General features: G+C 44.3%; 1 protein-coding gene across 5 annotated transcripts in view; it reads right to left on the bottom strand.

Moving 5' to 3' along the window:
- Positions 1-2,046: 2,046 nt before the first annotated feature.
- The window catches only part of Insc (INSC spindle orientation adaptor protein), a 125,682-nt gene continuing 100,713 nt past the window's right edge, over positions 2,047-27,015 (bottom strand). For all 5 annotated transcript variants that reach the window (XM_042282223.2, XM_042282216.2, XM_042282221.2 and 2 more), the window contains 6 exons: positions 23,333-23,504; positions 19,412-19,590; positions 10,977-11,043; positions 8,037-8,192; positions 6,257-6,333; positions 2,047-2,589 (listed from right to left, as the gene is read on the bottom strand). In XM_042282223.2, the coding sequence (XP_042138157.1) occupies positions 2,461-2,589; positions 6,257-6,333; positions 8,037-8,192; positions 10,977-11,043; positions 19,412-19,590; positions 23,333-23,504 (780 nt within the window). In that variant the 3' untranslated portion in view covers positions 2,047-2,460. The remainder of the gene's footprint in view (positions 2,590-6,256; positions 6,334-8,036; positions 8,193-10,976; positions 11,044-19,411; positions 19,591-23,332; positions 23,505-27,015) is intronic.

Below are 27,015 nucleotides of genomic sequence, written 5' to 3'. Positions count from 1 at the left end.
ATATAGTACTTGAAAATGTTACATTTATAGTGCTGTTTTAGTTTCTAGAATTCTTATTGACAAAAATTAGAACCGGACTCTAAACATGTCTGCTACATACTGAGCTATAAAGGGTGTCAGTTCCAAGAAGGCAGCTACGTAACTGAACTGTGGTCTAGTCGCTTTCCCCTCTGTCTCTACTCAAAAGGTCAACTGACAAGCCAATTATAACTGTTAAGACTGAGACATGTAGAAAGACTTTTTTTTTTTCAAAAATGAGCAATCTTTCCAAACATTTAGATAATATTTGGAAACTGATAATATTTGTTCCCAACAATATGATTTGAGCTTCCAAGCATGGTACCTTCCCAGTGCTTAAGGACTCATCTGATGAGATCAGCCATGATATTAACAAGTCATATGTTGATATATGATGAGAGGTGTCAACACCCAAACAGCTAACTAGAACCTTCTTCCTGAGGCTGGAGAAATGGCTCAATGGTTCAGAGCACTTGCTGTTTTTGCAGAGAACCTGGATCCAGTTCTTAATAGCCACATGGCGACTATAACCATTTGCAACTACAGTTCCAGAATTTCTGGCCTCCATGTGCACTGCACACACATTCTGCAGACATACATGTAGGTAAAACATACATGTAGGTAAAACATCCATAAATATAAAATAAATAATTAAAAACTTTCTTCCTAACTGTGCAAGCTTTGGACAGGGACTCAGAAGCCATTACTTGGTATCTGAGCTCCATTGTCTCAGCAGTGAAAAGAGTTTCTATTTCTTCATCTGTCAAGTGACTTTGCCTGGTTAGAAAATAGCCAAAGGGCCGGGCGGTGATGGCACACACCTTTAATCCCAGCACTTGGGAAGCAGAAGCAGGCGGATCTCTGTGAGTTCAAGGCCAGCTTGGTCTCCAAAGCGAGTTCCAGGAAAGGCACAAAGCTACACAGAGAAACCCTGTCTCGAAAAAGCAAAAAAAAAAAAAAAAAAAAAAAAAAGAAAGAAAGAAAAAGAAAAGGAAAATAGCCAAAGGAATAAGATATAGGTCAATAATAATGTATTCATAAATTAATATAGACGCTTCAAAGGATGGACATGGTAAATGGCATGCAGGTGTTTCCCACTAGTACATCATCATCACTTTTCTTTATGGGACTTTGGAACAACAATGGCTCAGGCAATAGAAGTTGCCAGATTCATATTTTAGCATAACTTGCAAGTTACTGACCTCAGCCAAGTGATTCAGTAATATGACCATGCATGGTAATGTATCTGCGTACAGTGATGAATGACCATATGATTATTGTGAGGGGTAAAAGAGATATTAGATGCTTAGCCCAGGACCTGATGCATTAGATTAATTCATATACTAATAATTTGGTGTTTGATAAATCTTTCTTGAGCTTTATAAAATCATATCATAGGGTAGGCAAGGTGGCTTAAAGGATAAAGGAACTTGTCACTGAACCTAATAACCTGAGTTGAATTCCTAGGACCCACATGATAGAACAACATAAACAACTTCCGTAAGTTATCCTTTCACCTTCACACACATACCATGGCACACACACACAAATAATAAAATCATGTTACACATGATGACATCATAACTTCCCAAACTCATATATCTATGTAATACTTCAGAGCAGGGATATTGAAAAAGTAGCTCACTGAGATCAAAACACTTATTTCTGTGGTGTGAATACTGTCACCACGGTCAAACTATGAGCATGAGGATACTGACCACAGAGCTGGTAAGAAATTCTCAGTATCAGGCCACTCAAGCACCACCCTTCCCAGAAGCCTTCTGCAGAGGACTCATGCATTGTGCCTTGGCTCAGGACTCTCTTCACCAAGAGGACAGTTTACCAGGGTGGAGGAACCAAGGGAGGCTGAGTTTTAATGTACTCAGATATACATTTTAAATGTATTTATAAAAACAAGACAACTCTCTCTGTACTTTTAACAGCTGGAGAAGTTCCTTCAGCATGCAACGATGAGAAGCAAAAACTGAGTTTAAAATACAATTCAAGCAGAAAATAAAAATGGACACATTTTCCATAATTCCATTTATTAAAGAAAAACATATCCTTACAGTACATCTGTCCAACTGTGAAATTCACTTTTAATTTCTGAAAGAGTAAAACTAATTTTTAAAAAATGCTGGGCAGTTAAAATACCCTGGTCAAAGTTATTTTTTTCCTTTTTTTTTTTTTTAATAGGCAAGAGTATATGCTTAAAAGAGAAAAAGCATTATGGTGGGGAATCACCTGTGACATCTTGTTATGTTAGCATTGACATCTGCACAGCCACAGAAGTCAAAAGGAAAAAAAGCAAAATGATTCCCAAGAACCATCCATTTTCCCTTTCTATTTCATGTAAAAAAATAAATTACATATAAATAAGGAAGTGGGGACAGCTAGTGTGTTCTGAGAAGTGTGCACAGTGTGCCTCCTCTCCCACCCTCACTACACAAAACTCTCCTCCATGTTGCTACACAGCAAGAAGGAATCCACAAGCCGAGGCTGGACCAGCTGCTGGAAGTCAGAGTCCTGGAGGCCTTCTGGGCAGACCCCGGCCAACCGACGCAGGGCAGCCTGGGAAGAAAGCAGAAAAGAAGATACAGGTCACACTGGGCCCTATGCACGTATGTGCTTCCTTCAGCTGCCCCATGGATGCATTTTGAGAAATGTGCTGCATTAACCAGGCAATTTAATCTGATTACCTGATACTTGTCCCATGATACTTTAGTAGCACCTTTGGTCACCATTGTGCCCTAATCTCCATGGTCACCTGATTTCATTTGCACTTGAGCCAGTGTAGAAGGCATCATCTGGAAGCTCTTAAGGATTTTAATAATAGTCTTACTGTCTCTGTTTTTGTTGTTGTTGTTTTGTTTTAATCACTCTGGGAAACTGGCCATTTTAAAACTTGTTTAAAGGATCTGGTCAACTTAGTGTTGTGTGTAAGTTCAAAATGTGTTCTTCTCAGAGACTGGGACTTCCAGAAACATCCATGGACTCGAATTATTGTTCTCAGATGCTCTGAGTAATTTACAGAAACAAGGACTATTCACTCACCCAAAAATGCAGCCAGTCCCTCCCAGAGCACGATGAGATGGAAAAGAAAGAGGGAGGAAATGGGAAACAGAGTCAAGGTAGATAAGGATGCTGCGGCTGAGAAATCCAAATCAAAGCAGGGTAAGCAGGAGTGTGTGTGTGTGGGGGGGGGGGGTTAGAACAATGAGCCAGCTCCCCTGCTCAACTCACTGAGCACTGGGCTCACTTCTGCTCCTGGGCAGGTGCCTTGCTTATGTACTTCGCTGTGACGTGTCTCTCCTGCTCTTTCCTAGTTAGCAGCATTTATCTACCCTCACCTCTCCAGCAAAGCCATCCTTGGTTGCCCTAACAAAGGAACAATCTGTGTCCCTTTACCTCTGTGCACACCTTCAGCTCACACAACCTCCTCAGCCTTATTTTCAGAGTCTCCTTTCTTGGGAGGGTTAAAGTCAATCGTCCCTGGATCTCATTCCCAGACACCCAAGTATTCAATGAAGACAGTTGCCTATTCCCAGCTGCTTTGCCATAGAAAAATCAATCCTGTTTGCCAGAGGCAATCCATGCTGCCATTTCCTCCACACGGAGATAGTAAGGGAATTAACCTCCCCTCACCTGAGGACAGTCTTCAGGCCAGAAAGAAGGCCCTAGGAACAGAAAAGAGACTCCCAACTCCATCAACCTGGCTAGGCTCCTTGCATCTCTCATCTTGCTGCCCAGAGGCCTGTACCCCAATGTTGGAGCCTTTAATAAGCCAAGCAATGAACATCCACCAGCATCAGTGGCTAGGGATGGGAGCAAGTCAACTAATTGAAAAAGTTACACAAGAAATAGTATTCAAACTCAAGGTCATGTAAAAATGCAAAAGTCTACCTAAAGGCTTTTGCCCTTAGAACATTCTAGAATCAGGAGAGAGATACAAATCTTTCTCAAGTTAAAATAGTGAGACCAGTGCTATGAGAGAGTGGGAAAGAAAGAACATGGCTAGAACAAGAGGGTCTTTTCAAGCCCAGACCTCCAGAGAATTTCAAGTCTAGAACATGAATGATATGGATTATATCAAAAGACAAGCAGAGAAACTGGGGTTATGCATGGTGTATTCCCTGCTTTTGTATCACAGGGGGATCCTGGGAAACATCATCAGATGGGTATTCAGAGCTGAGCCTCCAGAGCTGAACAGAGTATAGAGATGGCATTTGTTTGGGGCTTGGGGAAAGATAGTACTTCCAGCAGAGTTGGAAAAGACCTGGAAATGATAGGAGGCCTTCATGTTCCAGTGTCAGGTCAGACCCATACTAAGAAGGACTGAGTGAGTGGATGGTGGTGGGGTAAATAATGGAAAATCATGGACAATTCCATGCAAGTTGTATGAAAGCATCATGAGTCAAACTCTCATAGGAGAATTCACTCAGCATCCACATGGGGGGTGGATTAGAAAGGGGCTCTTCTCAACATCCAAGAATAAATGTAGTCCCTTTCCACTTGAAAGCTCTCTGAGTGATTGAAAATGGCAACCAAAACCTTCTATGTACTCTCGAGAAAAATGCCAGTAGTAATGGCAACAAGCCCTCACAACTGAGGCAGCCTATAGTTTCCCAAGTGCTCCCAACGTCCTTGACTCTACCAAGTCCTTCAGTCAGGCAGTTGCTGCTGCCAGAGTGATGAAGATCAGGGAGTTGGGGGCCAATTATTATGTGTTTGTCAGTGATGAATTGCTCCCCATTTTGCTTGATAGAAAAATAGACTCAAGAAGGTTTGATCTCTTTTTCCACAAACTCCTCACTGAAATAGCAACTCCAGTTGTCAGTGTTGCTGAAATCCAGCCCTGCTCTGTAACAGAAATCACAGGTATCTGCAGACTCCATTAGAGATGTGGAAGTCGCCTTCAAATAGTATTTACTACCACGAGCAAGCATGGTTTTAATATGCTTTGTGCATAAATATTGAATAGTGGTTTTAGCATAATTGGTGCCCTTTTAAAACTCCACATTAATTTTTTTATGCATTTAAAAATTATTCAGAAAATGGGAGGAGAATGTGTTAGGAATAAGGAATCCAGAGTGCATGGAGGGGGAAAGGGGCCTAATGGGGGTGAATATGCTTGAAATACATTATATGCATGTATGAATTTGTCAAGAAAAGAGTCCGAGAAGAGGTTAAAAATCTTCACCAGACTTCCAAAGGCACGAGAGATAAGAGCATCCAAGCTGGAGGAGAGCTCTCTCCTATCTCCAGAGCTATCTCCCCAGAGCCTAGAAGAGGAAGTGGCACATCAAACCATTCAGCAAATATTTCCTAAATAAGAATTAGAGCACTTTGATCTACTCAGTGACACACAGCTCACCAAAGTACAGCCAGGACAGGCCTGTTGATGGCAATGCCAGCTGCTTCTACAACTTGATGGTGTCCATCTAGAACTCCCAGAAATGAGCTGAGCTCCGTGAGTGGGAAAGGAGAATGCTTTGTGATGACCCAACTTGGAGAAACCCTACATTCACTACTTCTCCCCTGCATCCTTTGAGGGCCAAAGATCTGGCTCTCTCTTCTGAAAGCTAACTACTTCCCCATGACGTCATACTTCTAGCTCATCTGCCACTCTGCTCTAGGGCTCATCACAGCCCCACCAGAAGATAAGTGTGAACAAAGCATGTATTGCCCATCTGCTACATTTGAATAGTTTCCTAGTATCCAGAAGTGGGATGCTCCCAGGATGCACTTGCAGGGGTTGAAGAAGATCTTAGCAGCTGGTTGAGTAACCCTCACTGTCCTGTCATGCCCTTTATAGTCATTTCTACAGCAGACAGGCACAGCTACTTGGCGGGAGGGACCCTGCAGTGTTACTCCTGGGAGTGAAAGGAGACTTTCTCATAATTGTTCACTTTGGACAGACATCTCTCTATTTTCTGGCTCCTGTGTTCTGGGGGCTCTATGACATCAACACTACCACCTAGCAGCCCTCCAGCTCACCTCTCCAGTTTTAACATGCTATTGTGAGTCCCTAGAACATAAAAGATTTCTCATCTTTTACTTGATTTTTGTCACAACTTAATCAGTTAATAGAAAGCAACAGCATACCGGTATTTTAATATAAAACCCAAAGTCTAGAGCGGTATCAAGGCATATCCAACCATGGTAGATCCAGCAGCCCTGACCTCAGTCTACCTTCCTGAAAGCCTTGGGGGAAGCTGAGGGCAGGCTGATAACTCACCAGGCACGCCACGAGTACAGCATCACTGCTGTTCCTCTCGGATGGGGATCTGCAGAGCTCAATGAGGCGAGACATACCTGCACAAGACACAAAGAGAATGTCACAGCTGGGTTAGAAAAGCCTGGCCAGGCTGACCTAGAGGTGCTGGCCAGCATCACCCACAATATATGTTTGTGCCAGTCTTCAGAGGAAACGCTGAACCCACCTGGAGGAATATTTTCAGGAAACTTTCTACTTTCTGCTCATGGGCGAGAAAAGTAAAATGTCAAAGCCAAACCCACAAGTGCCAGAGTGCTGGCTTGGGCTGATCTTTGGTAAATGCTGCAGACATGTTGCCCATTTCTCTGAGCAAGGATTTGGGAGTATATACTTCCAGCTTTACCAGCATAATGTTTAACCTTCATACCTGTGCACTGGGACCTGTAGCTTGAGTTTTCCTGCCTTGCCCACAGTTAGGACAAATCTCTGTCACCCGCCAGTCCCACAGCCGCTCAGACCCAACCAAGTAAACACAGAGATTTATATTGCTTACAAACTGTATGGCCATGGCAGGCTTCTTGCTAACTGTTCTTATAGCTTAAATTAATCCATTTCCATAAATCTATACCTTGCCACGTGGCTTGTGGCTTACCGGTGTCTTCACATGCAGCTTGTCATGGTGATGGCTGACAGTTTCTCTCTCTCAGCCTTCCACTTCCCAGAATTCTTCTCCTCCTTGTCCCGCCTATACTGCCTCCTGCCTGGCTACTGGCCAATCAGTGTTTTATTTATTGACCAATCAGAGCAACAGATTTGACATACAGACCATCCCACAACAGGGACCTCACAGCTATGTATTTCTCTAATTGGCTATATCATTCAGAAAATACACTTTAGCTAAAATTATAGAAAACTATAGGCCCCATTAACATTTCCTAGGGATTTATTGGGAAAATGTTGCCACAAGCCACAAAAAGATACATGTCCTTGCTAAAAACATTCTTCAACCCACCCATAAAGCAGGGACTGTTCTGTCTACCAGATATACTTTGAGCATCACTCTCATAATTCCGACATGTAGATCATTCTGTCTGTCATCACTCTGTGCTCAGGGCTGGTATTATATTCCTCTAGAACAGTGGGATCTCAACCTTCCTAATACTACAACCTTTTAATACAGTCCCTCATGTTGTGGTGACCTCAACCATAAAATTATTTCATTGCTACTTCATAACTGTAATTTTGCTACTATTATGAATCATAATGTAAAAAACTGTGTTTTCAGGTGGTCAACTCCTGGGAAAAGGTCATTTGACCCCCACCAAAGGGGTCATAACCCACATGCTGAGAACCACTGCTTTAGAACTTAGCAGAGAATGGAGGTTCTGGAAATATTTAGGCAAATAGGAAGCTAACAATGATAGAGAGAAATAATGGATACTCCAATGGCAAGTAAGCGAACTAGTGAATAAACAAATAACCCAATCAATGAATTACTGAGTAAATAAACAAATGAATGGAGAATAAGTAAATAAATGAGTACATAGGTGTGAAGGAAATAGTTGGGTTCTGAATGACAAGGAATCTGCAGTTGAGTCAATATCCTGGTTAACTTTATCTCTTGTTACAATTTAGACTAGGGGCTATCCCCACAGTTTCTACCCCACATGTCCCAGCACACAAAAGAGTGGGGTTCACCCCAGTTAGCCCTAATATGCTGCCCACTGACACCACCATGAAATCACAGCTACTTCCATCCTAAGCTCCCCGTTCCATTCCAACCCCAGGCAGCATCACTTACAGCTGAGCCGCACGGCCTCCTGGGCTACATCCGGGTCTCGGCAGAGGCGGGCCAGCGTCACTGCAGCCTTCTGCTGTACCCTTTCACAGGCTGCCACTTCAGCAGCAGTCCCAGACCTTGGCTTCTCAGACAGCATGCCCATGATGAGCTGGACACCTGGGCAGGAGGCAACAGACAATTTGGGCAGTGTAGACTCATTCCCAGTATCAAGCTTTCCTAGTGCGGCTAGCTGGACAGATGGAAGAAAGGCTTAAGCAAAGGCTTGGGGTAGGGGAATCTCAAACAGAGGTGGAAGCTGGATATGGTCGCCTTTTTCTTCTCCTCATCCAGGGGGATGTGTCTGATTCTAGGCACCACGTCACTAAAAACATCTAGAAGACATTCTCACTTTTTAAAGCACCATTATTGGTTTAATGGGTTATCTCACACTGTGTTATATGCACACTGTGTTATATGCACAGTAAATGCTCAGTCCCCTCAAACCTCACAATGGCCTCATGGGCATGACCATGGTAAATCTACTTTGAGGTCCAGAGCAGGGTGAGCCTCTTGCCCAGAGCACACAGCACATGAGGGTGCTAGGTGGAACTTGGATGACTGGTCCCATTACCTTGTCACCTCTGATGGGGCTGCATCTGAGACAGGCCAAAGGTGCTGAGTCCCATGGCAGCAGGTGTCTCAACTTTAGGCTGGAGAACCACTAGAGCAAATGCATTCACAGTGGGAGTGCCAGGTTGAGGCTGCATCTAGTTCACTCAGGAGCCTCCTATCTCCTCCCTAAACAAGATCTGTCTCCTGATTGTTCTATAAAGTATACCCATAACCATGTCACTAGCCTGTCTTTGCCACCCTTTCTGAGGGGAATGCCCCTTTTCCTCTTATTCTCCAATATCTCCCATCTACAGGTTTGCAGCAGCAGCCCACCTTCTGTGTAAGCTGCCCCTCCCCCCACCACCCTTAACTAGACATGATCAAAAGATATGCTTTACTTTATTTTGTGGCTTCAAGAATTATGTTGCATGAGAGTTGATGATTTCCATAAAAATCTAGATTTCTGATTTCTAACATTTATCTTCTGAATTGACAATAGTGGCCCCATATACATTCTATATGGCCAGCAGCTTATTGTTGTTGTTAATTTCTACTCTTGTTTCGTATTAAGACAGGGATGTACTATGTGTCTCAGGCTGGCCTGGAACTGGCTATGTAGCCGAGGCTGTCCTGGAACTGGCTATGTAGCTGAGGCTGGCCTGGAACTCAAAATCCTCCCACTGCAGCCTCGCCATCTTCAGTTTACTATTATTAATGAGATCAGGCTAATCCTTGTCCACCTCGTCTATTTGGCTGTGTCTGGATCCTGCAAATGGCTCTACATTTACAACCTGTGACTTAGTAATGGGCTCTCAGAGCCCAGACTATTTAACAGGGTTTTCCTTTATCAAGACCCAGGAGTCTCCTGGAGGCTTCTAGTGGCCTCTTGGTATGTCACTGCCATTTGGATCCCTCAAATCCTGTTCTACTCTGACAAATACTGTCTTCCTTAAACTCTCTCTCTGTGAAATCCAGTACAGGGCTCATCCTGGGTCAGACACTGCCCTGACACTCTTCATGGTTATCCTCACACTCTCCAGAGAGCAAACATTGCTGTTCTCACTTTTCAGAGGGAAAAGAGAGAGGCCATATTGTTCATGCATAAACAGCCAGAATTCCAGCCCACCCCGTACGGCTCTGGTGTTCAGATGCTACTACCCTCCTGCCTCCCTCTGTGACTCTGCTATCTCATACATCAACACTCCAGCCAGGGCAGGGCCTCACTATGGACAGGAAGAGCCTTTAGGACAAAGGCCCTGGGGGCTCATTAAACTCCATGTCCCCGCTGCCCAGCACAGTGCCAGGCACACGGTAGGTTTTCACCACTGTGGACTCAGTGAGTGAGTCAACAGCACTTGGTGAGCCACAAAGCACTCTCCAGATGGCAGCTATCCCAACCTCAAAGGCACAGGCAAGTGGCAGCCTGCTGTCATCAGCCACTTCAGCCAAGACTCCAAGTGCTGAGGGAGGAGAATACAAGTGACACCACGCAGCCTCTCCTCTTGGCCTCAGCTGGCTCGGCACAGTTTCTCATTATTAGCTCAATCTCAGGAAATTAACACAAAATGGTGTGTTTCAATTAGTCCCGGGGAACGGGCAAGTGCATGTTTGTTAAGACAGCAGGGCAGCCTGGGGGAAGGGACTTTAGGAGAGCAGAGGTACCCAGGCTCCCAGCTCACTCTCATTAGTGTCTCAGGTCTCCAACTGCTTGCTAATTGCTCCCTTATTCCTCAGTCACAGGAAACTCCAGCCACCCCGGCTCTATTCCCAGCTGCAAGGCAGCCACCTTGTCTTTGAAAGAAACTGCTTACATCAGCCTTCAGGCTGACAAGCCCAGGTTCCAACTCTCCTTGACCATGAACGCATAAGGTAGAACAGAGGGTCAGTTGGAAGGGAGATTCCCTCGGAGAGTGGTGGGGGCAGCCCAGCGGCCCTCTCCTCCTCCTCACCTCCACTCTTTCCCATACATTAGCTTTCCATGGAGGCCAAATGGAATAATGTGAATAAATAGCAACATCTCCTCACTTGGGGACAATCTTGCCCCCCTCCCTGCCTTTTTGTCCTCGTGCCACTATCACAACCTGGCATTATCTTTTTTGTTTTCTATCTCCCACTAGAATTGAAGCCTATGAGGGCAAATGAGCATTCCATCTTTGGCCAGGTTATACACAGAATTCTGTGTGTTTATGTGTGTGCTCGTGCATGCACGTTCATGTATTTGTGTGTGTATATGCTCATACAGACATAGAAATGTATGTATATTTATATATCTGCACATAGGATTTACACAAGCATGAAGGCATGTGGTGCCGTATACCCTGATAAGCCACAGGGCATGCCCAGACATACCATTCTCCTGAATGATGTCGGAGGCACACTGCTCCAGCACAGACATGTTTGCCAAGATGGTCACAATCTGGAAAATGGAATTGAGAAACTGTAAAACAGACACGCACAATTCCCAGGGTCCTCTCTGAAGGCAGGTCAGCTGGGGGCTGCAGAGTGTTCCTCCAGCCTGGCTCCCTACTGTAATCTGCCCATCCTTTCATGGTATTGTCCTCCGTTCTCATGGGCTCCTGCCACCCAGATTTCAGTTCCAGTGGCTGCTGCCCATTCATCAGTGGGTGGCTCTGAAATGGTTGTCTGGGGGCCCCACAGGGAATGAAGTTGAAGCCCAGCTGTTTGGATGCAGGAACCCTCTTAGCCTAACCCCTAAAATCCAGACAAAAATAGCAGGTTCCTGGCCCCTTATCTCTTCTGTTCTGGCTTGATCTCCTGACTCTTTGATCCACCTTTAATTAGGTTCACCTACGTCAATTTCCTTTCCTGATACTGACCTTCAAGGTGAAATGAAAAAAGGCTCAGCTCGAGGCAAGAGATCATACACAAAAGGTAGATTCTGATGAGAAAATTTAACTTAGCCACACTTTACAAGTCTGTGGTCTACAAGCCTCAATTACAGATCACCACTGGAGGACTTTGTCATTAATGATAAGATACTGACATTCAGTGGATATCCAGGATTGGTTACAGTCAGGTAGGTTATAGTTACAGGCTTTAACACACTCTAGTCCCCCATGGCACGATAAAGGAGTCTCACTGCACAAAAATGGAATAAGGAATATCCAACAAGAGACCCAAACTATAAATGATGTAAAGAATAAAAAAATAAACAAGCTAATGTTGTTGGTTGTTTTTACTCTTTGGTTCTTTTACTCTTTGGGGCCCCACCACCCAGCTCCCAAATAAATACACACAGAGACTTATTATTACTTATGAATGTCTAGCCTTATCTTGGCTTGTTACTAGCCAGCTTTTCTTAAATATCCCATTTATCTTTTGCCTCTTAGTTTTTTCCTTTTCTAACCCCTGTGTATCTTACTTTCATTCTTACTCCATGGCTGGCTGGATGGCTGGATGGCTGGCACCTAAAATACTCCTCTTTTTTTTTTTTTTCTTGCTCCTTGATCTTTTTTTCCCTTCTATTTATGCTACCTACCAGCCCCACCTATCCTTTCTCCTGCCTTGCTATTGGCCACTCAGCTCTTTATTAGACCAATCAGGTGTTTTAGACAGGCAAAGTAGCAGAGCTTCATAGAATTAAACAAATGCAACATAAAAGAATGCAACACATCTTTGCATAATCAAACAAATGTTCCACAGCACAAATTAATGTAACACATCTTAAAATGATATTCCGCAACAAGCTGAGGATGGAAGTGTGGGTACTATCAACAGAGATAGTCTGTAATAGTGTTCCTAAAAGAAACTACATGGTGGAAATGTGCCTGTCTCTACAGAAGCAGAGAGCATGCAGATGGCAATCAAAATAAATAGTAAAATAAAAACAGTATTTCTTCCAGGTGTGAGCCCATTCCCCAGACAGCTTCTTTCAAGCTGGTGGGATGGTCTGAGCAGGAGCCATGCTCCAACTCTGAGATGGCAGTGATAGTGTACAGAGGATAGCACAGGAAGCTTCAATCCTAAGCATGAATGGTATGCAAAGTTTGCCAAGAAAGAGCATTCACTGAATTTTAACTGGTTTAATGTTAGCATATTATTGTCCATAATAAACCATCTAAAAGATCTCTCAAACAGAACAGAAAAAGTGCCATAATAATAGAATATCTATCTCTCCCTCTCTCTCAATACATGTTGACTATGGAGACAGATCTATGCGTCAGCCCCTCCCCACTCAGACCTGGTCAGGGGCTGGATGGGTAAGTAATGACTAGAGTGAGATGTTGGGAGAGCGCAGGGAAACACCTCAAAAACCTAATTCTGAAGTCAACTGCAATGCCCAGGGTTTCATGAAAGGAGTGGTAGGTACATATTGAAAGTTCTTTTACCCCTATTTCAGAATAGGAAGTATTTGTGGGCTCAGTAGAAGAAGTTAGAGAGAAAAGATAGGTTATAGATACAGCCCTCAAATGGAAGGTTCCCCAAGAGCCATAAGGTGAACAGTCATAAGAGAGACACAGGGGTCAAGTCAGATTGTAGTGCATCCGGCTCTCTTTGGGCTGTTAGTAACACCAAGAGCACAGCCTGTTCTGACCACACAGGGGCTGCCATGCCCCACCCTTCAGCAGACAGACATTTCTGAATACAGACTCTCATTTAACCTGTACATTCATGAAGAAAGGAAGGAAGAGAGGGAACGAGGAAGGGAGGAAGCGGAATAAAAGCTTTGTCTTCAGCAGCGGCTTCATTATATGGCAATCATTAGCTGAGTCACAGGCACCAGGTAGGTCTTTGTGTTGGACTAATTTAGATCCTGTTAATGAAAATTACTTCCTCCTTACAGAGCCTGTACCCCATGTGGTTTTCTGAGGTGCAGATGAAGTAATCAATTAAGCACAATTTGAATAAATGCCAATTATACCCTGCTTGGAGTCTCCCTTTTGAAACACACTTGTATGCACTGTGATAGAGAGGGGAGAGAATCCAATGTTTTCACCTAGCAGTTAGTAAGTCCCACAACTGCAGTTTTAAGGACAGCTGGTTTACCTGGATGGAAGCAAGCTAGCAATGCTATCAGGATATGGAATGCAGGAGTCAGATCCACAGTTTCTCCTGACCCAGACTTATTCAACTGATGCAAAATCAAGGCCTGTTTTTCATGATCTCTCTGTAGTTACCTACTGAGCACAGAGGACACTGGCCTCAAGAAATACCCTAGATGAGAGGTAGTGTAGGCTTAGATCCTGGCTCCATCTCTTGTTATCCACATGACTCTAGCAATGGTACCCAAACTTCTGTGCCTCGGTTAATGAAAGGGTATATGTTTCCTATTGCTGCTATAACAGATTACTGCAAATTTAGTAACTTAAAACAATTTTATTATCTTGCAATGCTGGAGCTCTGAAGTTTTAAACAGATCATATTTGATTAAGGTGCACAGGCACACACACACACATACACACACACACACACACACACACACACACACACACACACACACACATGTTAATTCTAGGGGCTTCGCACACACACCCCTGCATGTGTTAATTCTAAGAGCTTCTGGGGAGAACCAAATGAATGGTAATCTGTGTGGCACACACTTTCTCTCTCACCTATGCTGGAGAGATCGTTTAGTGCTACCAGAGTCTGGGCTCAAGCATCCAAGTGATAAGTTGAGAAAGCCCCAGGCTAAAGGAGAGACCCACAATTGCACACAGGTACATGCATCTGCATATACATGTCCATACCCCCACATATTTAAGTAAATGGATAAATAAACAAACAATTATTTTTAAAAGACTGTGTACTTTATATATCCTTCAATTTGGGGACTGCATCTTCAACCCAACTTTTCCATCTAACTCTTTCCACTCAGCCCACAACATTTATTGTCCCAAAATGAGAGAAAATGTCCCAAAAACATTGTCAATAATGAAACCCTAGCCATTTTCTCTAATTCTGGTCCTCCTCACTCCTCACATAAAAGCATGTGTCATTACATTGGACCCACCTGGATGAAATTCCTAGGTTAAGAGCCTTAATTAATCACTTTGTGCAAAATCCCTTTTGCTACGTACAGTAAGTTATTCATTGATTTGGGGGAATAGGAATGGGCATCTCTGTGGATTGTCATTTGGTATAAGCACCACAGGAGAGCAAGGTAGAGAAAAATAAGTCATAAAACTATTATAAGCATTCATGGTGTCTTGCCAATCACCCAGAACACTTGTTAAATTAAACAAACATAGCTGGGTGGTGGTGGCACACGCCTTTAATCCCAGCACTGGGGAGGCAGAGGCAAGCAGATCTCTGAGTCTGAGGCCAGCATGGTCTACAGAGTGAGTTCCAGGACAACCAGGGATACACAGAGAAACCCTGTCTTGAAAAACAAAAAAAACAAACAAACCAAACCAAACACAGCATGCCTCTAAGAGGCAGGGCCTGAAAGGACCAGACCTTGAATGATTTATTCAAGGAACACTAGCAATGTGACAGCCACATGAAGGGGCTGAACACTGATGTTACCAAGAGGTACTGGGAATGGAGATCACCTCAAGGGAATGAAAGGTTTCATATTTGGAGGACCCTGTGGTGGTTAAAATGAGTATGGTCCCCATTCATCTATTTGAAGACTTGGTCCCTAGTTGGTGGAACTATTTGAGAAGGAATAGGTAGGATGGATATGTGGCCTTGTTGGAGGAGGTGTGTCACTGGGGTGGGCTTTGTGGTTTCAAAAGCCTGCACTATTCCCATTTAGCTCTCTCTGCCTCACACTTATTGATAAAGATGTGAGCTCTCAGCTACTGCTCTAGCACCAGGTCTGCCTGTCTGCCGGTTGCCATGTTCCCTGCCATGATAGTCATGGACTCTAATTCTCTGAAATCATAAGCCTCAAAGAAACTCTTTCTTTTACAGATTGCCTCAGTCATGATGTGTAGATGTAACTAACCATCTTATTAAATAAAAAACACAGAAACAATGTAAAAGAGAAAGCCGAAAGGTCAGAGCTCAGAGCTAAAATCTCACCCTTCTGCCTGCGGTGTCCCAGCTTCCCGAAAAGAGACCTATTTCCTGTCTGTTCGTCTATTTATAGTATTTTGTTCTGCCTTCTCATTGGTTGTAAACCCAAACACGTGACTGCCTCATCACTGTCTGAATGTACAGCCCCCTAGGTCTTAAAGGCATATGTCTCCAATGCTGGCTGTATCCCTGAACACACAGAGATCTATGGGATTAAAGGCGTGTGTCACCACCGCCACACTCTTGCTATGGCTCTAATAGCTCTGACCCCCCGGGGAACTTTATTTATTAACATACATTCAAAATCACATTTCAGTACAATTAGATTACCACCACAATGATGTTTTTACCACAGCAATAGAAAACTAAGGCAGAGCCCTTCCTAGCTAGAAAACATCCAGTGCCTTCTGTGGCATTCTGAAATCATCTTTCAGTTGGCATACAAAGACCATAGGAAAACTGAAGTAGATAGCAAATTAACCCAGACCACCAGGGGATCCCCATGTCACTAGTTCAAAAATAAGTGTTTCTGATTGGTAGGAAGTGGGTTGGTTAGTCTTCTAATATCACACAGAGGAAAAATGATCATCTTGGGCTCCCCTAGAGCAGGTGGTCCAGAAACCCTTGCTTACAGGCAGACATGACAGCAGAGGCTGTGTCACATCCCTAGCACTCTTAACAGTCACTCTGACCATACCTTGACTCCACCAGCATCCCTCCTCACCCTGAAGATTACAGTGCATGGAAAACAAGAGAAGTATGTCCAGAACACTCATCAGAGGTAAGTGGTCTGGCCTGACAGACCTTATGACACAGAACACCTGGTATACATCTAACAGCAAATCATGGGTACTTCTATGTTGCCCAGGGATTCAGACCAAAAAAAATCCAATGTTCATAAAACTGTAATTAACATTACTCTTTAATCAGAAGCTAGCCAATGATGTCAAGCATGGCTCTGGAATTCCCTTCCTCTTCCTCCTCCTCCTTCTCCTGCTCCTCTTTCTTCTTTTCCTTCTTCTTCTTCTTCTTCTTCTTCTTCTTCTTCTTCTTCTTCTTCTTCTTCTTCTTCTTCTTCTTCTTCTTCTTCTCTCTCTCCCCCACTCTCATGATGTGTGTGTTCATGTATGTATGCATGCATGTGGAAGCCAGAGATTGATCATTCTCCACCTGTGTATATTGAGTGGTCTGCCCTGAAGCTAGGGGTTCCATGGACCCACTTGTCTCCTCCTTCCAGCACCAAAACTGCAGGTGTATGGATCTTTGCTCAGCTTTTATGTGGGTTCTACAGATCTGAATCAGGTTCTCACACTTGGGCAGCAAGCATTTTACCAAGTGAACCATCTCCCCAGCTCCATCCAGCTTATAGTACTTTTCAACCTTACACACACACACACACACACACACACACACACACACACACACACCCCTAGCGTGTGTCCACACACAACCTGAAGCCATACATGCCACCCATTACTTCACACCATACAACATTCCCCACTGAATTAACTGTATTTCCTAGCCATCCATTCTTGCCCTAAATTAGGCATCTCCATCTAGACCATCCCAATCTATCCTATTATAGTAACCTACCCCACTCACTACTGAGTATCCACTTTGGTTCTAAATGTTTTATGAACACCATCCCATTTAATCATATAAGGGCCAGAGGAGAGAAGAAATGTTATTATCTGCATTATACATATGAGAAAATTGTGGCTTAGAGAGATTAAGAGATTGGTCCAAAGTCACAGAGCTAGGAAACAACAGAGACAGAGCTCAAGTGCACCTAAGCCCAAAACTTGTGTTGTTTCTACTCTTATTTACACACATGGCAGAGACTTGGAAACTACAGAAGGCTTTTGAGACACAGGTCACTATTACAACTCCCAGTATTTTGCATTCCTGATCAATGGATTTCTGATAAGTAGCATAGATACTGAAGTCACAGAAACAATATAAAATGTGGTCATTCTAAAGTACCAAACAGACTACGAATGTCTACAGAAATGTAGGCAGCATCTACCTCTGTGAAAGCAGTTCACAGACAGGTTTGTCACATTTCTGTTGTAAATACCCTCCACTTCAGAGGTGATAGACACTGCTTGTGCAAGGTCGTAGAGGCTGTCCTTCCCTGCCCTATTGTGTCTGTGGTTAGCTCCCTGCACGGCATGGCCTCTGTATAACACCCCATGGGTGTGAAATCATGGGACCATGAAGACTGCTACTTGAACAGGGTCTTCTTTTACTTTTTAAATTTTTTTAATCTTTTATTCTTTTTAAGATATGGTCTTAGGTTGGCTTGAAACCCTCTAAGTAGCTGAGGGTGACCTTGAACTTCTGATCCTCCTACCTCTACTTCCCAAGTGCTGAAGTTACAGGCATGCACCACTGTGCCCAGTTGTAGGAGTCAAACTCAAGGCTTTGTGTATAGGAGGCAAAAATTCCACCAACTGCACTACATCCCCAGCCTAGGACAATCTTCTTAATGCTTGATATCCAGATGTAACCTGTGCTATCTTCCTCTAGATTAGTAGAAGCAGATAGAAAACCCCAGATCCATGGCAATGTTCTTGGGTCTATACCCAAGGGTGAGCATAGAATGGGCTTTGCCAGTGAGGCTTTGCCTTGACAAATTAAGTGGAGTTGGCTTGCCTAGATGATGGAGGAGTTCTCACTGTCCAAACAGAGGTTCACTAAGTACATATATAGCCAAGAGCAGGAAGCTTTGCACAGCGTTGGCGTCACTGGCATGCTCATTACCGGAAGCCTCACACAGTATTTAATTTCTTAAGTATTTCAGGGGGCGGTGAGCACTTCAGAGCCCAATTCATCTTCTTTGTCTTCATTACAGAGAGCCCTCTGATCACCTTAATCGTCCCTCTGCCATAGCAAAGAGCCATTTGTTTCTTTAATGGGTATGCTCTCTCTAGCTAAGTGGCTGCTCAGAGCCAGGGCAGAAGGTGAAGCCATCCTGAGGACAGCAGGAGATGTGCCAGGCTCAGGCAGGGGGACAGGAAAAAAAACCCTCTTGAATCCCAATGCAGGGTGAGTGTCCCCTTGCCTCCTATTTAACAATATCCCCACTCCTATGAGGTACCCTCAGTGAGACTTCATGGGGAGGGGGAGCTGCCATTCCTCATAGTCAGGTAAGGGACTGTGCAGAGTCATGGGCCATTCACACTGGAAGCAACATCACATTCTACACACAGGTTCTCCCTCGGTGCTGTGTACAGTGTTAGCTCCAATGGGACATCCACTCACTTTACAGCATCTTTGTGCCAGAGTCTATACTAAGAGTCTGCATTCACTAGTTCATCTGATTCCTTCATCGACTCTGTAATTATGTACACACATTTTACAAATGAAGAAAGAATAAATTGCCCAAAGTAACATGATTATTTACAGCAAAGATCTGCTGTATCCATGTCATCACCTGTCTCCAAAGGCCTTGTTCTTATTGTGTCCCGACTGGATCTCATCTGACATGACCAGAGTAAGCCTAGGGTAGGGCACTTGAAGGTGAAGGTGCCCTAAATCATGTGGGAGAAAGGTTCAAGAGGAGGCACCTAGCTAAAAGAGACATACAATGAAGACCAACATGGGGTAGACCCTCCAGCCCTGTGCCCATAACTAACACCTAGAAGAACTATAATAGGCACTGAGTATCAGAAGCCAATCAATCAGGCAAACGCTAGGCCTGTGTGAATGTGATCTCTTCCTGTTCCCACCCTGACTATTTGTGGGCTTGTCCTACTCCAAGAGGTAAACTGTAGAAGTCTGGGCCTCCCTAGGCTTCTCACCTGGTCCCGAGTATAAGGTGTGTCCACTCTCTGCTTATCACTGCAGGCTTCCAGGAGGACACGGATGGCATTCAACTGTAGAAGCATCTCACAGGCCATTTTGTCAAAGAAGGTGATGTTGGCAAGGGCCGCAGAGGCCAACAAGAAGACTTCCCCCGATGAGGCCTCTTGGCACAGTTCTGGATAGTGAAAAGGAAGAAACAGTTCAAGGCCAAGGGTATGCACATGACTGATCTCCCTTGATCCCCACAATAGCTCTGGGAGACTATTGGGTGGGAGTCTTGATACTGGTTTTGGAGATGAACAAATTAGTTACTAAGAGAGAACTGTGCCATCTGCATAGATAGCAGAACTGGGATTGGAACCACTGTGTGTGATACCTGCTCACCCATAAGTATTTTATTGAGTGAACCCTAGGTCCTTGGATTCTTAGGATTGGTAAGATGGACCAAACAGGTCACACCTTTGCCATTGTATTACATAATTCTCTGCTAGCAGACAATAGAATGTGAACCTTTAAAAGTTGATATAAATAATTACCAATTCTGATAAATATGAGAAGGAAAACAGATAATTGCTAAGGCAGAGAATAAACAGGACCTGTTGGATCACATAAGGACAATGTCTCTAAGAATGTGGCTATAAATCTGAAGCCTCAAGAGAGGAAAGGAGCCAGTCATGAAAATATTTGGAGGAAGGATTGTTCTAGATGGGAGGAGTAGCGTGTGCAGAGGCCATGAGGCAGGAAGACATTCCCATCTCTCCAATGATGTACATTAGGATGTTAAATTTGCCTGAAGGAAGAGACTGAAGTTAAAGCAGAGACTCTGCTTTCCAGCCACCCTTCTGTATCTCCTTTTGATCTTAGATGGCAAAGGTCGTGTGGCTGCAGAAGTACTACACAAGCTCCTGGGTACCATGGCTCTCTCTTCAGTTCAGTGGTTACGATTCAGTACTAATTGAATGTCCCCACCTGCCATTTGTAATTGTGCTAAGGCCTTTTAGAAGGACAGTGCCTATCCCTCCATTACCTTGGCCATCACAGAACTTAAAACAGATGGCCACCTCAAGAGTCACAAGAGGCTCTGTCCATGGTGCTGCTTGTCCCAATGGCCCAAGCTTCCAAGTCTCAGTTCTAACTTGGGTTACCAGTCAGGATGTGACAGGTCAAGCCCTGTCCTATATGTAACACTTCTACAGAGACAGAGAAAGGAAGGCCACACTCCAGAAAATAGCCCAGAAGAGGAAGAAAGTCAGAGACAAAGATGAGATAGGCCCCATGCTGGTTGATTCTTCAGAGTTCTGGTACTGCAGCTGGTATCTTCACAGATGGAGCTCTAGGTCCCCCTAAAGTGGGATGGACAAGAATATCAGCCAAACACCTAAGGTCTTCTTTGTGCTGTGCCACTGCGTTTGGACCCATTCTCAAGGGAGAAAAGGATATGTTCAGGTATGGAAGTTCAGTCCCACGGGAGCAGCCATGGGTACAATTTCTTGAGCATTTACTCTGGGACAGGAGCTGCTTTAAATTTCCACATCATTCAGTCATGATCCTTACAGTAATCTAATTTTGTTGTGACTTTATAAATTAAATACCTGAGGCTGTGATTTGCTGAGATCTTATAGCTAGTAAAGAACAACTCTAGGCCAACCTGATTCCAAAATCCCTATGTTTTCTATACTTCAGATTGCCTCTTCTTTCAACCTCTTGACTCATTCTTTATGATGCCCCCGTAGATATAGGTTTCAGTTCTATCGGAGAGGTAATGTCTACTACCTCTGAAGTTTTCTGTTCCCTGTAGACCAGCCCAGATGTGACCAGCAAACATATAGGTCTCATCACCCAGGGCTAGGACCACAGATTAGCCAAGTAATTAGAAGTCCCTCACAGCCAATGCTCCCCTCATCCCCTGACTGGGGAAAATCACTGGGGGCATCTGACCCCCTCCAAGCTCACCTCTCTATATCCAGGCTTTGGTATGAGACCACTCCACTGCTAGATTTGTCCCTAGGTATAAATGCTGCCCCTTGTCCTCATGCTCTTGCCGGTGATGCTGACACAACGATTATTAGCACAGCCATCTAAGTGCCTTTTAATTTTGCTGCACATTTATTGGAACTACAGTCTGAGTCACCTGGGATGTGTTAGGGAGATTAAATTGAGGATTCCAGTGACTCATTTTTAAATGTTTCCAGGGAATGGCAAGAAATTGGAGGGCTATTTCCCACCAAAGAACAGAGCTCTGGCATCTTCCCAGAAGATATATCCCATCTGCTGACTCTGAGAGTGGGCTGGACAGTGCATCTTCATGGGGATGGGTTAAATACAAAGGCTCTCCTTCTCCATGGATAAACACAGTCTGGACAAAGAAACAGGAATGGGCAGGTAACAAATGTGAAGGGTTGTTTAGATATACACACTTTGGCTGGTTTATTATTTGGGAGAGCTACACAGCCTGGCATTTAGTTCTTATCTTAAAATGTGTCAGCCTCCCCCACAAGGCAATAATCAACTGCAGTTCACCTAAGTCTGTCCACATTCAGTCTGTGCATGTGCTCCTCAGCTTGTCCTAGAGCCTCTTGTTTTCTTCTTCCATCAAGCTCCCTTCAAGTCATTTCTTTCCTGCCAGACCCTGGTGGGAATCTGAGCACAAGACCCCTGGCATGGTGGATCCTAACACTATTCTTGAGCCTGAACAAAAGTTCTCACCCTTTCTGGACCTACACCTTTCAAATAGAGTAAGTCCTGGGCTTTGTGGTCTCCTGAGCTCCCTCTAGCCAGGGTTTTCTATGGATTCCATGTTTTCTTGACTTTGAATCAAGGTAGATGTCTGCTGGCATACCCATCTCTCCAAACTTGGGCCATAGGAGATCTGACCAGGGTTGACCATAAAGTCCATGTAACTGATGTCTCCTATATGCAAAGTTCTTTCTGACAGTAAAAGCCTAGAACCATAAGGCTTCTTTAGAGAAGTGGGTTGCAGTCCCTCATTGTACCTAGGAAGAAAATTGTCAAGTGAGATTTACAAGATGTCCTGGTAAGTGAGTGGCCCAATTGCTCACAATTCTATGCAGGGTTTCTGGCCAGTAGCTGTTTGTTGATGGGTAAGTGAAAAACCGGAACCCAAGCACAGCTGTTCCAACTCCTATCCAGTGTCCTACACTGTCTCTAAATGTAGGCAGCTGCAGATTTCCCAGGCCTGGTGTGGCGACTCTAAGAGCTAGTCCTAATTAATTTTCAGTTCATTTTGAACTGAAAGGACGGCTACAAAGATGGGGAGTAACAAAGGTATGAATGGAAGTGGAACTACAGACCTCTCCAAACAAGTTTCCTGGGCACTGTTACCTGGATTAGTCCTAGTTCCTGCAGTTCTAAAAAGGAAAGGCTAGAGAAAGAGTATTCTAGTTAGTGGACTATGAATCTCTCTTCTGCCAAGCATGCGTAGGTCTGAATGGGGGGGGGGTACCAAGAAGAGTCAATATGCTCATGGCCTCATGATGCAAGGCCAAATGGTGGGATGTCCTGTGGCAGGTTGTAGCAAGCTAGTTCTCTCTGGGAAGTCATTTGTGCTAATCAATACTGCTTCAGTCATTGGGTGCGATGACTGAAATTTTAGGAACAAAACCTATTGAAGTCAAAGTCTGAGTCCCTATTTGTTCTGGACTCCCTCTAAAAGGTCACATGATCCCTAACTCCTCTTAAGTTAATGCTAAAGGAGCTGTGTGCATTTCAATAGGAGACTCTTGACTACAGGGTTCCTCAAAGCCACCTCTGATCCATTACCTTTCAGCTAGTGTGACTATCTTTGCCGATTGTGAGTTTATTAAGAAGTATGTTGGAAGGCCTTCCTGATCCTTCCAGAAGACAATTGTGCTGCGGCCCTCTCACATAAGGGTTCCACCCAACCCAGGATAACTTACTGATGAGGGCCGTCACAATCTCCTCCATGTTTTCCAGGAAGCTAGTGAGATGCTGGGTGAAGGACAGATGTGGGGAGGTAACTTGAGCCACCACAGCTGCAGCCTCAGCTCGAGTGGCCTCTGAGTGGCTGTCATCAGTCAAGATGTCGGCCAAGCACAGGATACCATCCACCTGCAGATGGAGAGAAAAAACTTCCTTGTGTACCTTGAAAGGGAGGGTGCCACTGCTTAGGACAGTCATGCGGCAGAACCAGCTCCTCTCATCCTACAAGATCAACCTTCACTTTTGAGAACAGCTCACACTCCTTGTGGAGCCAGAGGATACCTGAGGATGAACCCCTTCCCAAATGACCCAAAGTTAGACATTTAAATGCCTCTGCTTTGAGCCCAGGAAAGATAAGTGACCTCCTGTGGACTTTCTAGATAGCAGACCGTAAGCCAAGTGTCTAGGGACTGACCTTGGCCATGTATCACTGAAAAATGCAGTAGAAACAAGATTTACTTAGTGATCATCTGACCTGAGCTCCAAGCCAGGCTCCATCTTTCATGCTGTGTGACTTTACATCCCTGACACTGTTCCTTCTCACACGAAGCAGAGTGTCAGGAGGCCAGGAGATGCTAAAACAGGCAATGCCTTATAGAGAAGACAAGTTCAAGAAGGGTGGGCTCCCTCCTCTCATCTTTGCCTTTTGCAGCAGGCTGAGCTCAGTGTTCTCCTTTCCCCTCTTGTCCTCCAGTGTTCCCCACAGAAGCCTTGCTCCATGGAAGCCTTGCTCTCTATTCCCAATCAGAGAAGTTAAGGTCTCGTGGGACATAGATGCCAGAAAAAGACTTGTTTCCCAGCCAGACCTGCTCTTGGCACAGTAATAGGAGACACTTTTAGAGTGCCCATAGTGTGCCTGTGCCAAGTTCCACACTTGGTAGAATGTGTATGTCACTGTATCACTGCATCAACCATCCCACTGTGACAGAAAGAAAAACTTAGAAAAGATTGTGCACCTGCCCTGGATCCTTAACTTTCAGATTTGTGGGTTTGGAATTTGAGCTGAATAGTCTGCTCTTCAACACCTGCAGTTTGAAAGGGACATTAAACTTCCCTCCCAAGAAGTCACACCTGAGCATAAAGCTTGCCCTGCATCAGGAGTCAGCACATGGGCTTTAGGGGGGAAGGAGCAGAATCTTGCCACAGATAGACCATCAGTGTTCCTGCAGCTCCTCCCGGATCTAGGATGCTAAGCTGCTGAGGACCAGTGCTGGAGATAGGGCAGGGGCAAGGCAGGAATAGGGAAAAGCCTTGACTGGTGTCTGCATCCCTGCTTCTTGCTACTAGCTCTAGTGGGGCCCCAGAGCTTGCCTTTCATTTGATTAATTACCACCACCGCTGGCAGTCCTGCACCTCTCTTAAGTGGCTCTTGGGACCCGAAAAGTCCATTAGCTGTGAAGGCCATTGGCAATTTCAGACTCAAAGGAGACAAATGTGGAAACAAGAGCCCAGGGAATAGTCCACAGTAAAACCCACCTGGCTGTGCTTAATACATGGGACAAACAGCAGTCAGCCTGCCCCTGGTGGGACTGGACTCAAGCCAGGTATTTTATTAACAGGCCCTTGGGGAGAGACCTTGTTTGAGCCCACAGGGCAGCTGCAGGCCTGGAAACAGGAAGAAACCTCTCAATTGACTGGCTCACATCCCTTTTCCTCCTTCGAGCATCAGTCAAGAGTGTTACTAAGAAGTATGAGGTCCCTAATGGGAAAATATCTCCATCGATCCAGTGCCCTCAAATGTGTCTTGACTGTAGCTGCCACTGCTACCCTGGTCTCTGACTCACTTGGAACACCAGCCAGACTCAAACAAGTATGCTGCCCTGATGCTCAGCACAATTCGAGCTGGTGGTCCCAGGATCCAGTGAGACCCAAGGCTCAAATATGAACCCCTCTCCCCAGGCCAGAAGTCGGTCAGCCTGTGGCCTGTGTAAGGGCAAACCAAGTGCCAGGCCTTGTGCTACTGAAATGCTGGTCCAGGAGAGAGTGCCCCTGTGGCAGAGGAAGTGACTCTTGCCACGGATAACCATCATGGAGAGTGATTTCCCAGAAGATGCTCTACTTCTTCTGGAAGCCGCCTTTGACTTAACTCACCCACAGTCCAGCTTAGGAAGATGGTGCTCTCTGGGCTCCCATGCTCAAGAAGATACTTCTGCTATCTTCATATTTTAATGCTAAAGAATGTTGTTTCTCCAAGTGGGATTGTGGTTGCATCTAATTAACTGTGGGTTACTTAAAAGAGAATCCCTGTGCCCCTCTCAGAGCTATCCTACCATATTCACAGTTAGGCCAGGAGTCAGCTTAGTAACAGGTCCACAGAGAACTTTCATGCTACTCCAATATTAGCAACACACAATGAAGTGGTTATCTGTTCCTGTGTCTACCCGGACCCCTGTTCTGTAAGCATGAGGACCACAGCTAGTTCACTTTGAGTTGCTTGATGTCTAGAATGAGTGGGGTTTGGGGAAGATGGGGAATAAATAGCAGAAACTATCTGACCTAAAACTTGAGGGTACATTGTAGATTTATGCAAGTAGCATGATGACATTGTAAACAGGAGGAGGCTGTGAGCAAAGACTCAAAAAGGACAGCATTGGAACAGAAGCCAACTCAACACCAGTTCCAGAGATCCTTGGCCCCAGGTGATGCTTCTAGATTTCCCAGAGGACCTGTGGAGTCCTGGATATTCAAAGGACAAATTGCTCATTGTCTTGCTTTCTTCTGATAGGTTGACTGTGTTTCAAATTGCCTCTGAATTATGAAATACATCATCCCTTCAACATGGATCACATGATAGAAATTATTACAAACACATGTAGCACATATATTCATATATACTCATAAAATATATCATCTATGTAAGAGAATATAAAATATATGCTTATTTGTTTACATTTGAGTATATTGAATATATAAATGTATAAGGGGTAACATGATATAAAGGATTCCAATAATTAAATGGAAAACCATGGGAAGATCTATGTATGTTGAGTATTCAGAAATTCAAAATCTTAGAAATGGCATTAAGCTAAAGTTTCTTCTTCATCTCATCTCTGTGATCACGTACCACTGAAAAGACATCACCCTGGGTTCTGTGTTGTTGATGCCCTTGTTTTTATTAGCTCTCTGTCTAATAAACTAAGCTTTGTGGGTTTTATGACTGATATAAATGGTGCTATGGTCTATAAAAGGATTTTCTTTCTCCCTCAGACATCCCTGGGTTTATAAAACTCCTTCCTGTCACCATGTGTGCCTGTGACCCACATGTTTTCATGGCTGTATGTTATTTCACTGTGCAAATCTATGGAAATTCATACACACATTCTCCTAATGACAGTTACTTGCGTGTCTTTTGGGGTTTCCTCTATTGGACAAGTGCTGTTAAAAAACTCTTCTAAATGTCTTCTGAGTATGTGCCAGTTTCCCTGGGAGTCTTGACATAGGAACACAGCATTTGAACATCTTTACTAATATTGCTAATTTTCTTTGCCATATTGTTGTATGCTGTGGAATAATGCTTTTGTACACTGGTTTAATAAAACGCTGATTAGACAGTAGCCAGGCAGGAATTATAGGTGGGATAAGCAGATAAGGAGAAATCTGGGAAGAGGAAGGCTGAGTCAGGAGATGCCAGCCTGCCATC

The sequence above is a fragment of the Peromyscus maniculatus genome, chromosome 1 (genome assembly GCF_049852395.1).
Source record: "Peromyscus maniculatus bairdii isolate BWxNUB_F1_BW_parent chromosome 1, HU_Pman_BW_mat_3.1, whole genome shotgun sequence".
NCBI classification, from domain to species: domain Eukaryota; kingdom Metazoa; phylum Chordata; class Mammalia; order Rodentia; family Cricetidae; genus Peromyscus; species Peromyscus maniculatus.
The sequence above is the reverse complement of the archived record's forward strand: the minus strand, read 5'-3'. Positions and strand labels throughout refer to the sequence as shown.